The sequence below is a fragment of the Cephus cinctus genome, unplaced genomic scaffold, assembly GCF_000341935.2.
Source record: "Cephus cinctus unplaced genomic scaffold, Ccin1 Ccin1_scaffold3202, whole genome shotgun sequence".
Lineage (NCBI taxonomy): Eukaryota > Metazoa > Arthropoda > Insecta > Hymenoptera > Cephidae > Cephus > Cephus cinctus.
The window spans coordinates 125,891-142,834 of NW_014334501.1; the positions used below are offsets into that span (position 1 = coordinate 125,891).

Consider the following 16,944-nt stretch of genomic DNA (forward strand, 5'->3'; position numbering starts at 1 on the left):
ATACGTGCACGACTAGGTACATCAGTTATCGTAAATTCCACAGGTATTATTTTTACGTTAGGGTAAACATATTTTTCAATCGTTATCAGAGATTTGCAAATTTTCACAAACACAACCAACTTCGAGTAAGTCATTGACAAATAGCTTCCCCACCACTCGCGGCCTTGTGCCGTATCGGACGCTGCTGCGAGATAATTCAACAGTGTTGGTGTTCTCGAACATTGACGTAATGGCATGTGTGTTCTTCACCTATTCGATGAGCCAATGCATGTGTGGAGCATGGAGGAGAAACGACGAAGAAGAAGGGATCGAAGCAACGAAGACAAACAGGCAGAAAAGTTGCTCCTCGACAACCGAGCTGGTAGAACGACGCGAGAGATTGGGAACTCGTATTCCCTGCTGATCATTTGGTTTTTTTTTTTTAAATTCTTAATACCGTTTCACTGAAAATGTTGCCAAGAAGACGAGTGGTGGATTTGCTGCAGGTTATTTCGTCACAATCGTAAGTAGAGATGCATCGAAGTGCAATTAAGCTCAAGTGCAGCGATGCACCGCGGGATAGATATTGAAGTAGCGCTTAAAAGCGTTGTGTACGTTGCTTTATTGACAGGGCCGGTATTCCTTTCGAGAGATTCTTTAAGGTTGAATGACCTCCGGTAGATAATTTATATACGGCGCGAAGCGGACGATAAGAAGTTACGTTTCCATAGATTTGATAACTCCGAAAATTTGCATTCTTTCAGATGCAAGTGTCCGGCTCATGGAAATCCTGGAGGTGGGATTTCTCATAATCATGGAAATGCACGCAGCACCAATGCGACTACTGCGCCACCCAAGGAATATGCATTCGAGGTAAATTCGAAAGAGTCAAACTTGACGCGTGGAAAAAAAAAAAACATTACGTGAAATAAATAAAACGGCACTCGTGGCTTCGGAAGCTTACGTAACGTGTTGACAAGAAGTCGAACATTAGTGACGCGTGAAACGTATCAAATTAAAGAACCGGAAAATCGGACTAGAACAGTTCTCAGAAGATAAGGAGCTGCCACCTTGATAATGTTTACACTCTACGCAAAGATAAAATGAAATGAATGACGAACGCGTTTGCAGGTGTAAAAAGATTGAATTAAAAAAAAAGTGTAATAATTATCGTACGTTACGATTAATCGACGGATTGTCGATTGTAATAACACGTGTGATTTTCCAGATGGCCTGTTCCACTGTCAGGTACGGAATTGGCGTGACACGTGAGATCGGAATGGATATGGAAAATTTTGGAGCTAAGAAGGTGTGCTTGATGACAGATCCGAATCTTGCCAAACTGACACCTGTCAAAACAGTCGTAGACAGCTTGACCAAGCACAGCGTGAACTTTGACGTCTATGACAAAGTCCGAGTGGAACCAACGGAAGCCAGTTTGGAGGACTCTATAAAATTTGCAAAAGAGGGGAAATTCGATGCTTACGTAGCAGTGGGCGGTGGTTCGGTAATGGACACTTGCAAAGCAGCAAATCTGTACGCGAGCGACCCGGAAGCCGAACTGCTGGATTACGTGAATGCGCCAATAGGCAAGGGCAAACCGGTGCTCGTTCCGCTGAAGCCACTGATAGCAGTTCCAACGACATCTGGAACAGGTTCCGAAACGACGGGCGTTACGATCTTCGACTACAGACCATTGAAAGCCAAGACGGGAATCGCCAATCGGGCGCTTCGGCCGACACTCGGCATTATCGATCCTAATCACACGTTGACTCTGCCCGAAAGGGTCTGCGCCTATTCAGGCTTTGACGTTCTGTGCCACGCACTGGAGTCGTTCACCGCGATTCCTTACAGCGAGAGGACACCCTGTCCGACCAATCCGATTCTGAGGCCCGCTTATCAGGGCAGCAACCCCGTGAGCGACGTATGGGCCAGGTATGCCCTGCAGGTCATGAGGAAGTACTTTGAAAGGGCCGTCTACAATCAGGATGACTTGGAAGCCAGAAGTCACATGCACCTGGCCAGCACGATGGCCGGAGTTGGTTTTGGCAACGCAGGAGTTCATCTCTGCCACGGACTGTCTTATCCTATCAGTGGGAACGTTCGCACTTTCCAACCGGAAGTACGAATTGTCGACTGTTGAAATCGTTTGGAAATCGTTAACGGGTATTAAAAAAAAAAAATGCATTTCCTCTCCAGGGATACAGTAAGGACCATCCGATCGTGCCACATGGACTGTCCGTTGTCATTTCGGCCCCAGCTGTCTTCTCGTTCACCGGAAGTGCTTGTCCGGAAAGACACTTGGAAGCTGCTGAATTACTGGGAGCGGATGTGGCTAATGCCAAGAGGGATGATGCTGGTAAGATCTTGGCTGATACCGTCAGAGGGTACATGAGGATTATGAAGGTCGAGAATGGACTGGCCGAACTGGGATTCAAGAAGGAAGACATTCCGACTCTAGTGCAGGGAACTTTGCCGCAGGTAGAACTTTCTGTCTTACTCATTCATAGGCTTTGAAGGAAGTACAGTTTCATTTGGATTTCTTTCTCTGTGCTTAGCATCGTATTACTAAACTGGCACCGCGAGAGCAATCCGAGGAAGATCTTGCGGAGCTCTTCGAGAAATCATTTTCGATTTACTGAAAAGGAGGAAAAGTCGAAAGCTGCAACATCAAGCGAGGAATCAATAAAGACAATTAGCATTGTGGAACGGTATTTTTATATCGTGTACCAAAACTTAACAAATTAGTTAGCCAATTACCGACTAATCCGAGTCTTGTTTAATTACGATACTACAAATTAAGTTCTAAACCCTCCACAAGGCTTATCTCTTCACTGATATCCTTACAATGAATTTTTTGTATAAAATTTGCAATAAATAACTTTTCTACTACACGTCCATTCGCTGTACATATCCGTGCGAGTATATCTTCTTTCGATTCCTCGAACGTAACTGCGTATTGTTTGAGTTTGACGATAATTTTGCAAACAAACAAATTATTCAGCTTACGCAACTTAACTCGATTGACTGACGGGCCCCCGAATTAATCCAAGTTCCGTAAACACTCGCGGCCTCTCCGTAATGATAACTCTTTCTAATTAAATAACGCCATTCAGAATCATCTAAGCGACGTAAACACTGTAACATATAGTTTTTCGTAATTCTACTAAAAATCTGAAAATACGAGTCTATAAATACGAAGAATTACCGTTTTAATTTCATCACTGAGCTCTTCATGATAGATGAAGATAGCTGACGACACGCTGCAACTACTTTCTTCAATCTATCCGATAGTTCACTCGTCGACATTGAATGCTCCAAATAAAACGTTAGGTTTATAAATAATGACGTACGCACTACGAATCAATAGGTTTCCCATTCGGGATAGACTCACACGATCAACTAGCCACGTGTACTGGAGCACCGAGAGTCTCTATAAAAAGCAACGATTCTCCCTTTGGAATATCTCAGTCTTATAATTAGACTGACTCTTCGCGGTGGTAAACCAAGAAACGTACCTACTCGGTGAACAGGGCTGAGCATTCTACTTGTTAACTCAAACTGTGCACAGAGTCGTACGAGTTCAATAACGAGAGGACTCAGATGATTTTCATAAGACTAGATTTTCAACTCGAGAGTCATTTTATCTGGCTTGTACGAAACTTCAGATTATTTACCATAAGCACAGCTCAAATATTCCACAGCTCTGTGCTGGAGTGAAAATAATGATGGTATATATCAAATAAATCAATAGTAAATAATGACTACGGTCGGGATCAACGGATTTGGTAGAATAGGTAGAATGTGCCTGCGAGCATGTCTTGAGAAGGGACTTGAGGTACGAAATATGATATAATGAAAAAAAAAAAAAAAAAAAAAAAAAAAAAAAATTTTTAAAAAATATTCCCATCTCGTCGGTATAAGAATAAATCGCGAGGATGCTTTATTATGAAATCGGAAATTGGCGTCGATCTTCGGGCGAAGAGCGAGCGTTTCCAGAGTCGTAAGATAAATGTATACAGAGATGTGAAGGTGAGACATCTGAATGATCCGTTCATCACGACGGATTACATGGTCTACCTTTTCAAGTACGATTCGACTCATGGCCAGTATCCTGAACATGTTGACTGCGAAGGGGATGCATTGCTGATAGGTGGTAATGATAAGGAAAAAAAAAATACCCATGATCCCCGGTCATTATTAAATTATTAATTGTTCACGTTGCGTCAATCGAGAGCGACGGATATCAACGTCGCAGGAAAAAGATCCTTCGAAGATCAAATGGAAGGATCTGGGTGTGACATTCGTCGTCGAGGCCACTGGAGTGTTCACTACCTTGGAGAAAGCGAGTGTGAGTGATTTCATCATTTTATTGCCCATTTAGTCGGGAGGACAATTTCGAGTTGACGTAATTTTTTTTTTTTTTTCATCGGTTTCCCAGTAAATCACGAGACCCGACTTGACGTAATTACATCTACGTTACTGCTGCGTGCAGTCCAGCACGTTGTCATTCTAGGGAGTCCTTTCACCATTATGTATAAGGATTGCGTCATATTGCTCAAATGGAATTATTTAGATAGCACCGTTGATTGACAGTTGCATATAGATGGGGGTGCCAAGAGGGTTCTGATAACCGCACCATCCATCGACGCACCCATGTACGTTTTCGGCGTGAATCATCGCTGCTACGATCCGAAAAAGGGACACGTCGTATCGGCCGCTTCGTGCACGACCAACTGCGTCGCGCCAATTGTCAAAGTGATGCACGACAAGTTTGAAGTGATCGAGGCAATGATAACGAGCGTGCACGCAACGACCGCCGCACAAAAAACTGTGGACGGACCAACGGGAAAAGTAAGTAAATTCTGAGACCGAATGTGGAATTCGAATTTTGAACGTAGAATTGCAGTTGTGGCGCGACGGCCGAGGGTGCCTTCAGAATATCATCCCCACGTCGACCGGTGCTGCAAAGTCACTAGGGAAAATAATTCCCGAACTGAAAGACAAAGTTTCTGCCATAGCGTTTCGCGTTCCCGTGCCGAACGTTTCACTGTGCGACATTACATTCAGGTATCCTAGACCTTAAACGATAAGGGTAGATCTCTTCGTTGAGGAATTTTCGAAAATTCCAATACGAAAAAAGTTCGTTCCCTTTCGAGCACTGGGGCAGCTGGGCTTACAGTAGATATTATCGATCGTCAAGGGTCAACAAGCCTACGACGTACGACGAAATCAAGAAGACCGTGAAGGAAGCGACGGAAACTGAATTCAAAGACATCATGGCCTACACGGAAGACGACTGTGTTTCATCCGATTTTAATCACACGACGTATTCCTGTGTCTTCGATGCGAAAGCCGTCATTCCGCAAACGAGCACGTTTATAAAAGTCATCGCCTGGTAATTCATATCGATTTACAATCTATCGATTTCTATCTCTAATTAGAGCATTGTTTCTCAGGTACGACAACGAGTACGGATATGCTCACAGAATAGTGGACTTGCTCAAGTATATGAATGAGCCTGATTCTAAAAACGTGCATCAGGTAGGAGAAGATGAGGATGACGACTGAGTCCATATCGCCTTCCACTAAATGTTCTTGTAATCTTGGAAGAAATAAAAGGAGAGGAAAGCACTGAGTGTGAATATATGTAGTTAAAATGTTATATCGCAAAGAGGAATAAAAACGGATACTGGATATTGATATGGGAATGAGAATAACTACGATGCTTCGATCTGCTTCGATGTGGGATAAAACGTCGGTTGAATCTCGCGCTGTCCTGCACGTCGATACTGGCACGTACGGAGACGATTCACGTGACCCGAGTACGGCCGAACGAGCCGAATAGTCATCCCTACCGCTGAGCTCCTCCGCCATTACGAAGTAGACGCGTAACGCGCATACGCAGACGTAGAAGCCGGTTATATTACTGTTCGGTGCCCTTCAAATGACACTGTTTCCGTGCTAGCCGCAGTGTAAGGTTCTGTTTTGCCACGTAAGTAATTTTCATCACTCATCTCCACGACGTCCAGCATCCCCGGATTCCTTAGCAAAGCCTCGGATGTCGGTTGTCATTCAGAAAATACAAAAAACGTGATATTTTTTCTGAGGAACGGTATTCAACGGGCGATGGCCAGTGTTGTAATAGAAAATTTGTTTCTGCCATATCGCCAGCTTATTCCATATTTGATCGTCCTATTACCGGCCTCTTGAGTAACTTCCTAATTGGGATATTTCAGTAAAACGTTAAGATCTTCGTTACTGCAAGTGCTACTAGGTTATTCCGGTTCGTCGATCTATGAAAAATCTAGAAATTTGCTACGGTACGTGCAAGTTTTCACGTAGCGGTTGTAATTTTATGTCTGAGGATAGAATTTATTTTCTTCGTTCCGTCATGTAAATTAAGGCTCGTATCAAAAGATCTGAACTCGGAGTAGATGCCGCTACGGCTCACAATTTGCAGTTCGCCATTTTGTCAGTTATATCAGCTCGTTATAATGGGAGCTGGGGCGCTGTCAATCTGTCATGTCGCTACGCGTTCCCTGACCTAATAAATACGGAGCATCTAGAATAGCTTTTGTAAATGAAATTCAGCCACCCTTGGATCTGGCACGATCTCCAAGGTCATGCTAGGGGTCACCAGAATGCACACTTAGCAATGACATTGGCAAGAGCACGCTCTTCTCGACCTTGAATGACCTCTAGGAATCTTACAACATTTAATAAAATTTAACGATTTCATAAAATTCTTCTTTGTATCTACATGAACTCATCCAAAAGGCCACTGATGTGTTTTTCCTTCATTTACATATTTTGAAACTTGACATTGTTACATTGTAACTACAATTGTTAATCGTGAAACTAACAACGAACAAGCATCAGACTTGCTACTCGATCACTTCCTCAAATTCCAGCTTTATGTATTCTGATTTTTTATTTTTAGTTATCCTCCGAAAACCAAAAACATGAGTAAAATTGGAATCAACGGATTCGGCCGTATTGGTCGTCTGGTCCTGAGGGCTTCCCTCGAACGTGGCGGAGAGGTGGGTCTTTTTTCTCTATTCCTTTGATAAAAATTAGTGATTCAACGAAATGACTATTTTATAATTCCTTCTTGAACAGGTCGTCGCCATCAACGACCCGTTCATCGGTCTGGACTACATGGTCTACATGTTCAAGTATGACTCCACCCACGGAAAGTTCAAGGGTGAAGTTACTGCCCAGGACGGTAATTTGGTTGTCAACGGCAAAAAGATCGCCGTCTTCAGCGAGCGTGACCCCAAGGCCATCCCCTGGGCCAAGGCTGGTGCTGAATACGTCGTAGAGTCTACCGGCGTTTTCACCACAATTGAAAAAGCTTCAGTAAGTAAACCAAGATGATTTGTAAATTTCATGTGCAAGGTCCGTGCCAATCCTAATTCATCGTTCATGTTTTATAGGCTCACTTGGAAGGTGGTGCCAAGAAAGTCATAATCTCCGCACCCTCTGCCGATGCTCCCATGTTCGTCGTTGGTGTCAACCTCGATGCCTACGATCCCAGCTACAAGGTCGTCTCTAATGCTTCCTGTACCACCAACTGTCTAGCTCCTCTCGCTAAGGTTGTCCACGATAACTTCGAAATCGTCGAAGGTCTCATGACTACTGTTCATGCCACTACTGCTACGCAGAAGACCGTTGATGGTCCTTCCGGCAAGGTAGGGTAAAAAATGAATACAGCACCTTGAAGTATCGTATCCATGTGATTTTCTAATATTAATAATTTTCCTGTTCAGCTGTGGCGTGATGGACGTGGTGCTGCCCAAAACATCATTCCTGCGGCCACTGGTGCTGCCAAGGCAGTAGGAAAGGTCATTCCTTCTCTGAATGGTAAACTCACCGGAATGGCTTTCCGTGTTCCTGTTGCCAACGTTTCCGTCGTCGATTTGACTGTCCGTCTCGGCAAGCCTGCGACCTACGACGCTATCAAGGCCAAGGTCAAGGAAGCTGCTGCCGCAGGTGGTCCTCTTGACGGTATCCTGGGATACACCGAGGATGATGTTGTCTCTTCGGACTTCATCGGCGACAACCGCTCCAGCATATTTGACGCCAAGGCTGGAATCCCGCTGAACGACCAGTTCGTTAAACTCATCTCCTGGTACGATAACGAGTTTGGCTACTCCAGCCGTGTTATCGACCTCATCAAGTTCATGCAGACCAAGGACCAGTAAAGAGTCCTAGACGAGGAAATACCCGAGTCAACGTAATCATCCCCAAACGCTGCTTCTGTCGTTTTGCGCCATTTTCGAAGGAATCGTCATTGTGGTCAAAATGCTGGATGGACGTTGGTATTCACGGTCATGGATAGGTGTAGTGTTGTAAACCGAGAATCGGGGCGAGGGTGAAGGGAAGGGGACGTACTGTTCGATGGGATTCGAAGGGTCGACGTTCCCGTTGTTACAAATTCTTATGAGAAGATTGTTCCGTCGATATCTTCCCCGCTGCCACGAGTACAAACTATAGTCTAGCCGACTATTAACTTCGTAGACAGTTTTTCGTTTTGCTGATTCAAGGATTAATGAGAAAAATTTGTTTTAAATAAATCTTTTAAGTGATATCCCTCGCCTTGTGCTCCGAACTTTTAAAAAATTTCATGAAACGCGGTCTATGATTGTCGATGTAATTTGCATAGTTCATTGTAATTCCACCTATGATGATAATTACATATACACTTTTACGTGTTAACGGTTTTATCATCCATTCACTCAGCATCCTCAAGAACTACACGAAGAATATTATAATTTTTTTCTTCTCATTAATATTATTTTTCATGCGAACATAGATAATAATAAAAATCAGTGAAACCCCAAGATAATTGTTTCTTTTTTTGCCAATCTAATTTACATTACATCCCACCTCACTAGACAGACTAATAAGAATAAATCGATTCGGGAAGTAACTTTATATACATTATACACCGTATTTATACAATTACAAAAATGCTTCTTAATTCTCTAATCGTTGACTTGTAGCTACAGTTTCTCATTGCCTGACGGAATTTCCCTGGTATGAACAGCGAAGATTCTCACGTCGAGAGAAATTGGCAACCGTTAATAATAATGATAACAAAATATCGTTCTTTGTATGGCAATGGCACAGAAAAATGTCAATCAATTCGTCTAAAAGAAAATCGTACGCAAACTACAGGCGAATTACGAGTCTACTATAATACAGAATGTCGGGACCCGTGCCAGGTGCAATTGATATTGCAATGAGATCCAGTACCAGAAATTGACAAGATCGTACATTTCTTTAAATTAATTTTCGATCGCAAATTAGCATCACAGTCTCCGCGTAAAATTATTGGGTATTTTTGCGAGAGCAGTGAAAAACAAAAAATACTAAAGGGGACGAAGATGAAAAATACTTTTACGTAACAAGGAACGTTCTTCCGATAATGACGTCGGCATTGATTTTTTCCTCCACGACACGAGACATCAAACAGTTGCTTCTCTCTTTCACAACACGGCTTCATATTCTTTAACACTGTCTATATATAATATATGTATATGTAATTATACGATACAAAACTATCCGACTCAAGCGCACCAGTCAAACTTGACAGTTGCCATACGCCTTAAAGATCTGGGAGAACGCTTCGATATTTTTCAAAGAATTTAAACGTTTATTGCATTCTTGTTGCGCTCGCAGCAAGATAATCCTGTATATATATTTTTGCATCTTTTTGCTTAGTCATTTCACAATGATCCGTAAGGCTCTGGTCACCGAGTGACCGACGCGTTACCACGACATGCATAAATATAATATCAACGGGCAGATATATTCGTTAAGATTCAGTGAATAAAAGTATAAGACATGGCAATGTACAGAAAATTAGGAAAATTAGTTAATGATGCTAATTTCACAAGACAGAGATAGGATGTAGGATATTCCATTGCCCCATTCAAGTAAAAGAAAGTACGTTAAACTTTTCACATGGTCGATTAATGTTCTAGATAACTTTTGAAACTAGGAAATGATGAAAGCTAAGTCAAAATTAAACTGATCACCAGGAATACTGGATGGGGAAAAAATAAATTGATCTGAGGAAAGTAGTCTAGGACGATACGACGATTGTGTGGAAAGATGAGACTCGGGAGAGAAACCAGTGAAAGTATAGATTCCTAGAGGAATTGTATTGTATGGAGGATGAGAAGAAGAGGAGGAAACGAAGAGACGAATGAAGAGAAACGAAAAGGATCGATCAGGTCAACAGCAACAATTTCGCACGCAGGTTGATCCGCTCTTGAAGCGCCGATGCAAGTTCACGTGTCAGTTCCTCGCAAACAAGTCGTAGTTCTGCATTTCTTTCTCTCAGTTCCTGCAAGTTCAACCTCCTGGGATCTTCGGGGTCGTCCTTCCCGGCGTCGTCGTCGTTGCCATCGCGTTCTACGAAAATTCACGAGAAAAAGCAGCAATAGAGTGCAAAACCTTTGAATCTAGCGAAGCCAACAAAAATTGCTAATGATTAATGTATGTCACCAGTGCTAATGATTTGAATGGAATAATCATCGTGCTTCTATGTCTATCTAAATCATGCTTCTTACTTGGACTGGGCTTTCTGTAGATATGGAAAGCTCCGCAGATTCCAGCAAATTGCTGAGATTGCTGAACGTTACTGCTTTCCACTGGTGGATTCTCAGGCGCGTCACCTTTTGGCGAGAAATGCGAGAAATCGGCAACGAAACCCTGACTGTCACCGGGTGCCTTCTGACCTTCGCCCTCGCTTCTCTGACCCACGAGCTTCCGCGGTGAAGTCTACCGATACAAACGCAATCCGGTGTCGAACGAGGAATCAGCAACGAGACACAGAAAGACTAAGTGAGACACACGAGAAGAATAGAGAGAACGAGACTCACGATTCCCGGTGATACTCTTGGTGGTACCAGAGGTGGTGCGCCCAGGAAACTTTGACCATTTTTACCTACGCGACCAAAACGTAAATTCTTACCCTGATACTACAATACTTGGCACAATACAGGAACGTGACTAACGGTAACCATGATCCGACTGAAAGGTCCACTTACCTAATTTGTTTAGATCAAGACTAGAACTCCTGGCGTGCGTTCTGTAAGGTCTCGGGGGCGGTGGCGGCGGAGGTTCCTTTTTCGGCGTCACTATTATTGATTCCTCGGGAGGTGGCAGTGGTTTTTTTGCCAAAGGTCTCTGAACCATATTGATCGAAGGATACTGACTTTCCTCGTCTCCTAAGGTCGATCCGTTACTGTTATTCCCATTGGCGCCCGATGCTAGAATCGCTGCCTCCGGTGTCAGTCGTAATGGTACCGGATGTAGAATCTTAGGATCTCTCTCTACAGCTGCCTTTTGGAAGTCAAAGTTTACTGGCTTTGGTCCAGGACTCGTTAAGGTACCGCTGGTTCCGGTTGGCGAATCCACGAATTTTGTCCACTCTTTACTCTTGTCTCTGGTATTTACGGTACTCGGAGGGCTGCTCTGAGTTACTGGAGGTGCTGGCTGAACACTCGGTGGGGTTGTCGTCTTTTGCATTGCTAGGAGTACAGCCAGCGATGGTGGCAGAACGTCTGGTAACGGTACGTGGTTTCTTCTCAGAACAACCAGATGCATCGCTACGTAGAATTCTGCGAGACTTAGTGCTCCGTCCCGAGTAACGTCTGCTAGTTGCCAAATGCGTCTTAATTCTGCTACAGGAAGTCGAGACTTTTCGAAAAATGTTCGAGCTACTGTTCCTGCCAAAAGACCTTCAGGTCCAGATTGTAACAAGTTAAACTGAGTTGTATAATAATCCAGTTGCTCCTCACTAATTGTCCATACTTCCTCTGGTGGAAATCCTGATCCATCGCCATCCCCATCAGCCTCATCGCTACTGTGACGCTCAGAGCTCTCTTCTTCGGTTCCTAGAAGTTGTCGCTGTTCCTCTGACACTAGAAGACCTTGCCATTCGCTAGTCACAGAGTCTAATATAGTTTCTCCGCCCATGGTGCCATCGTTTCTCTCTTGAGTAACACTATTAGTAGGTGTAGGGGAATCTGTACTTCCACCAGCCTCTCTTGGAGATTCAGCCTCACTTTCACTCTCCGTTGTACTCTCTGGCACTCGACCTCCTGATCTACCTTTGGAGCCTCTTGTGGAATCTGAACTTCTGCCACCTTCCTCGTCTCCCGAAGATGGCCAATTGAATCTAGGTAGAGCTATAACATCGAGGGAAGTCGTCACAGCATCCCTAAATATTTCCAATCCAGACTGATGAGCTGCCACTAGCTTGAGAGCAGCATAAAATTGTTTTCTGCTCAAATGAGTTTGTCCCTTGGCACTGACGCATATATCCAAAATCTGTTGGCAACATAAAAAATATAACTTATCTTAACTATTACAGACTGTGCAACATTCCTATAACATACTCAAGGAATCTGAAAGATTGTAAGATTCTAATCCATCCAAGTGTACTGTACGAACAAATGATGTCAGGAACGGTACAGTAGGTAACGTTATATATCTATGCACCGACACGCTTAAATATCTAGTAGCCAAGTAGCAAAGTAGCCCATCATGAGTATAATAATAGTGACAAGTTTTACCTTCATGGTGACGTCGCGGGGTAGATTGGCCGAGCGAAGCAATTCAGCTGCTTTGACGACAGGAACACTCTCGCTTTCACAATTGTCACAGCAATAAATGAATATATCGCCATAATACCGGTGTTCCGTCTCGGTCAGCTGTAAATTCGCTACGGTGATCGAGTCCCAATCCATCTTGGCGGATTAGATTCTGACTAGAATTTCCTCAGATCACTCAGCTCTACTCGCAAACTATGCCTTTAATTCCTAAACGGTCTAATCACATCTCGCACTGTACCCGGTAAACACGCTGACTCGACTGTCTCTTGGGTACGCAAAATGACGATTGCAAACTACACCCCAAATATCAGTAAACGTTTCACGTCCGCCATGTTTCTCGCAGTTTGACATTCCTATGGCCTGCGTACCTCACTGTTGCATACTCGAAAAATATTAAGTTTGAGTCCTGACACTTGGTTGTGTTTTTAGAATCCACTTTGCAATTGTGTTCCTGTCTTTAAAAGGGCCAACTGTGGCATTTCAAATTTATTTAACGACAAATTAGTAATCATTGGGTATATAAGACTTGCGCGGTGGCGCCACCTATCAAATATAGGCTATACTACTAACTCCTCTAGATAAAAATGTTTCTTATTGTCTTCTACTTGCACAGTAACAGTAAGTAATTCTTCTGAAATTCGTAAATTCTATATATTGCTTAGAATACCGGATTCGATGTTATAGATATCGGAGAATAGTGTAAGTAATCTTTCAAAAGGACAACGAGTCGTACAACATAATAATAAAATTTAATTTCCCAGGTATTCATTTTTTTACATTTATCTTTGCACCAGTCGTTCACAGCTAGTCATACTCTTATTATTTTACAAAAGATTTGAAATATTCTCTTTCATATCCGATAATATTGCCCCCATCGAGAAGCCATCCAGGTTTCGCTCTGTTTCCTCGAAGGAGTGGATTACAATGCCACTGTCGTGTAAGACGTGGGTGTTGGAATGCCAGGAGATAAACGAACGACATTAACGATTCGTGCTAAGAGCATAAAGTGTGTCCGCTAACTCGTAACATACCAAGTATCAAAGACACACAACAAACTCTTTGAATTTCCAGTCCAAAGATTTTTCCTTGTCTTTACGGTTACGAATAATTCATTCAGAGTTCCCATAAAGACGCCAGAATCCACAAGAGCCACGAGCACAGAGTTACGTGTTAAGGAACTAAACAAACATATACCAGTAAACGTGTAAACGATGTTATATGTGTTTAGCATAATCATCAAGTCATCACCATCTTGCGGAGGCTGCTGCCAGTCTCGAATCTGTCAACCGTGCGGCGACTCTGAGATTAGAGTGATTTTGATTTATCGAATTGTCAGGCATCGTGCGTGATGAAATATTAATTAGATCACCGCACCCACCTCTCAGTAATTTGGTCGTTAATCGAATACAGTCCCCGTGGAGAACTTTGCCACCCACTGATAAAAGGATCCTCGCCAGTCATAGGTAGTCGAATCTCGTTTCTACGTCCAAAGAGGGTCGTACCCCTGGACCGCGACGCATCAACCGTACGCCATGAAGATCCTTCCGCCAAGAGATTTCCGGCTCCAATAGTAAATTTCGGAATTTGGCCAACAGTGTTTCGCCCAATTGCCCAATAACTTTCCCACGGTGCAAAGTATTTCAAAGCGAAATAAAAAAAAAAAAAAGTCAACGAGTGGCAAAATGAACCCAGTGTCTATGGTACCTGGAAGGAAATAGTGCGTAGGCAACTTTATAGCGTATGCAGTGCTTACAACGTGGAACGTGTCACGTATGGCCGATCCGTGGCATGACATTAACGCAGGATTGTTTCGATCCGATCGTTAGCTCGATAATGGTCTCATGTCAACTATCAAGGACTCCGATCGGCCACCGGCTGGACAAGACGCCAATCCCGTCCCCCGGGTGTTCCCTTTCGTTTCCTCGTCTCAACGGGACACACCTCGTTCCCAGCTTCCTCCATGCTCCCATCCTGAGCCCGATAGACACCTGGCACCAGTCGCTGACCTTCCACAGGACGAACCAGGATCCGATACGAGGGCTTCCCTCGCCAATGAATTCGTTCTAGAGGAATGATCTCGATTCGTCGCTAATTTTTCCTAGAACTCAACAGGCGACAAACGACCCTGGTCCTAATTCGGGAGAGACACCGTGGTACAGAGTCTTCAAGGATTTGGCAATACAGCCCAGAGGAAGTGACAGGACAATGCAGCTGCCTCGTGTCAGACGCATTCATCACTAATCAATTTACTAATCTATTGGCAATCGATTAGTAATTCTGGAAGCATGAGTTCCTGGCAAATTTCCACGGATTTACCAAAAATCGAAAAAAAAGGGGAATGTACAAGGTTGCGTAACGAACTGAAATTTACATTCCAGCGGAACGAGCCTCTACTCAACCAGACACAGGAAGGACAATGAAGGATCGTTCTTCAAAGCCGGTCGTCCTATCCCAACCACGTTTTCAAGAGGATCGTAACTGCCGTTTCTAACGGCGCGTCGTTTCCATCGAACCACGCTGCTACACGACCAGTCGTCTTACGATCTCTCTATAATCTACCACAACGCCAAGAACTGCGTCGTTGCCTGCAGCTACACAGTCGATCTCTCGAAACGACCAGGACCTCCAGTTACCCGTCATCGAGTGACTCGATTCGCAAATAGAGTCATCGGCGTTAAGGAGAAGTTCGAGCGAACGTACTGTACGAGGAGAGACACGTGTGAAGCATGTGGCTGAGAAGCGGAGGCTCTCTCTCTCTCTCTCGAGGACCGTGCAGAAGGAAGGAAGGAACTGAGAAAGGAGCAATGTCGTGCCGTGTGGTCCTGTACCGAAGAGTGGGCCACGTACGCACACCGCGCGTGCCAGTGAAAGTGTACGTCTGTCAGCCCCACCCTGGGGCCCCCACGTATTCGAAGTTGTGGTCGCCGAGGTTTTATACGCTACACGGGTGGAATCATCTGGGGCAAATCGCGCCGGAGCCCGGACGTGCCAGCGCATTGGTATATATGAGCCGCAGAGCGCGACGGGACTTCTGACAGAGTCGACACGTGTCATCGTGAGAGACGGAGACAGAGTCAACATTGACATCAACGTCGGTATTGACTCAAGTTTCGCGGTTGTAATCGCCCAATGATAGTTACGCGATCGGCGAACGTGCATCTCGCGTAAAAGCATCGGCAGTTTCCGGTTCTTTCATCGCTGCGTCCCTTATATCCTTCGCGTCGCCCTGCGCTTCCACTGTCTCCTCTGGTGGCGCCTCGCTCGCCTGAACGGACCTTCGACTGGCACTGGCGGAGGGATTCGCGGGTGGAACGATAACAAGCGACCTCACCAGTCTTCCTTGGATTCGCTTGTTTAGGAGGCTGAAGACCCAACATTTAAGTGGTCACTCTACACGTGGACTCGAGTGTCTCTGGTGACGATGAGACAGCTACTCGAATTGATCCTTCTGGTAAGTCTTTAGTTGATTACGTTCTATGGGTGTCGGGAGCACCTTTATTCCTGCGCTATTAGAGAGAATTGGGTTACAGTGAATTGGGTGGCAGCGAAGGTTGCCGGTGTGTAGTATTGTCAACGAGTCGCTTAACGAGACCTAACGAGACCTAACGAGATCGATCATTAGCTGGAGTAAGAGGAGTCCCAGCATCCCGGAATGAGAATACATAAAGATAAGGCCAAAAAGCTCCCACTCTGTATCACGTTACGCTCCCTGATCATTTTAATTCATCGGAACAGTCGGACGGTCCATGCGCGACGCAGTGACGGCCGAAAGAGTCACCCTGCATCTTCTCCGGAGTCACGTTCAGCCTCCTGAGGTTTCTCGACAACGATCGCACACGGGATCCTAGAATCGTAACTTCACCCACTATCGTTCCTCTGACAATCGTGATCTTGAACTCTCGGCAAAGTGAACGGCAGCAGCTACACGTACCTTGCATCTCGTTACGTAACCTCCGACATTCCTCTATCACTGCCGATTCTCAAAGGTTCTCATTTTATTATTTTAATGCGTTCGACCTAATCGACGTCCCGTGGGAGCAGCGGGAACGATGCGAAATCCTGTAAATTTGTTTTTCAAAATACCGAACGCGGATGTTCTATTAATATGTTTTTCAAGGTTCCTCATCGATTGCCCGCCAACCGTCAAACGTAATTAGGCAGGACATTCCTGTCTACCGGTGTAATTGTCTTGGTTATTTGGGGAAAAAAAAAAGAAATGTGGATTCTGGAATTTCGCGAGGAGCCGAGTACTGGACTCTGTCTACCTCTCGACAATGAAGGGCTGGTGAGCCTTGACCGGAGTGCTCTCCCTCCCTACTCCCCCCTCTTCCCC

At 44.5% G+C, this 16,944-nt stretch overlaps 5 protein-coding genes across 9 annotated transcripts in view; 4 read left to right on the forward strand and 1 right to left on the reverse strand.

Moving 5' to 3' along the window:
- Positions 1-144: 144 nt before the first annotated feature.
- On the forward strand, positions 145-2,873 carry LOC107274489 (hydroxyacid-oxoacid transhydrogenase, mitochondrial). 3 transcript variants are annotated; one of them, XM_015753686.1, is made up of 5 exons: positions 145-502; positions 744-852; positions 1,208-2,101; positions 2,179-2,460; positions 2,538-2,873. In XM_015753686.1, the coding sequence occupies exons 1-5, from the start codon at positions 450-452 to the stop codon at positions 2,619-2,621; spliced, it is 1,422 nt and encodes a 473-aa protein (XP_015609172.1). In that variant the 5' UTR covers positions 145-449; the 3' UTR covers positions 2,622-2,873. The 3 variants fall into 3 exon arrangements, with proteins under 3 accessions (XP_015609172.1, XP_024947518.1, XP_024947519.1); XM_025091750.1 differs by lacking the exons at positions 145-502; positions 744-852 and adding an exon at positions 860-1,120; XM_025091751.1 differs by lacking the exons at positions 145-502; positions 744-852 and adding an exon at positions 860-1,110.
- A 135-nt stretch (positions 2,874-3,008) lies between these two features.
- On the forward strand, positions 3,009-5,686 carry LOC107274492 (glyceraldehyde-3-phosphate dehydrogenase). The gene is made up of 7 exons (XM_025091752.1): positions 3,009-3,817; positions 4,012-4,135; positions 4,215-4,330; positions 4,576-4,833; positions 4,889-5,049; positions 5,183-5,377; positions 5,439-5,686. The coding sequence occupies exons 1-7, from the start codon at positions 3,740-3,742 to the stop codon at positions 5,548-5,550; spliced, it is 1,044 nt and encodes a 347-aa protein (XP_024947520.1). The 5' UTR covers positions 3,009-3,739; the 3' UTR covers positions 5,551-5,686.
- A 151-nt stretch (positions 5,687-5,837) lies between these two features.
- LOC107274491 (glyceraldehyde-3-phosphate dehydrogenase 2) lies at positions 5,838-8,700 on the forward strand. Its single transcript, XM_015753691.2, has 5 exons — positions 5,838-5,974; positions 6,923-7,022; positions 7,102-7,341; positions 7,419-7,673; positions 7,752-8,700. Exons 2-5 carry the CDS (start codon positions 6,945-6,947, stop codon positions 8,184-8,186), a joined length of 1,008 nt encoding a protein of 335 aa, XP_015609177.1. The 5' UTR covers positions 5,838-5,974; positions 6,923-6,944; the 3' UTR covers positions 8,187-8,700.
- A 198-nt stretch (positions 8,701-8,898) lies between these two features.
- Positions 8,899-13,114, reverse strand: LOC107274488 (ralBP1-associated Eps domain-containing protein 1). 2 transcript variants are annotated; one of them, XM_015753684.2, is made up of 5 exons: positions 12,573-13,114; positions 11,043-12,327; positions 10,875-10,939; positions 10,563-10,773; positions 8,899-10,404 (listed from the first exon to the last, which is right to left on the reverse strand). In XM_015753684.2, the coding sequence occupies exons 1-5, from the start codon at positions 12,744-12,746 to the stop codon at positions 10,220-10,222; spliced, it is 1,920 nt and encodes a 639-aa protein (XP_015609170.1). In that variant the 5' UTR covers positions 12,747-13,114; the 3' UTR covers positions 8,899-10,219. The 2 variants fall into 2 exon arrangements, with proteins under 2 accessions (XP_015609170.1, XP_015609171.1); XM_015753685.2 differs by lacking the exons at positions 10,563-10,773; positions 10,875-10,939.
- Positions 13,115-13,769: 655 nt separating this feature from the next.
- The window catches only part of LOC107274490 (protein spaetzle 5), a 10,434-nt gene continuing 7,259 nt past the window's right edge, over positions 13,770-16,944 (forward strand). Inside the window, exons 1-2 of one of the 2 annotated variants that reach the window (XM_015753688.2) lie at positions 13,779-14,831; positions 14,990-16,062. In XM_015753688.2, coding sequence (XP_015609174.1) covers positions 16,033-16,062 — 30 coding nt within the window. In that variant the 5' untranslated portion in view covers positions 13,779-14,831; positions 14,990-16,032. Of the gene's footprint in view, positions 16,063-16,944 lie in introns of both variants that reach the window. The other variant, XM_015753689.2, reaches the window with a different exon arrangement.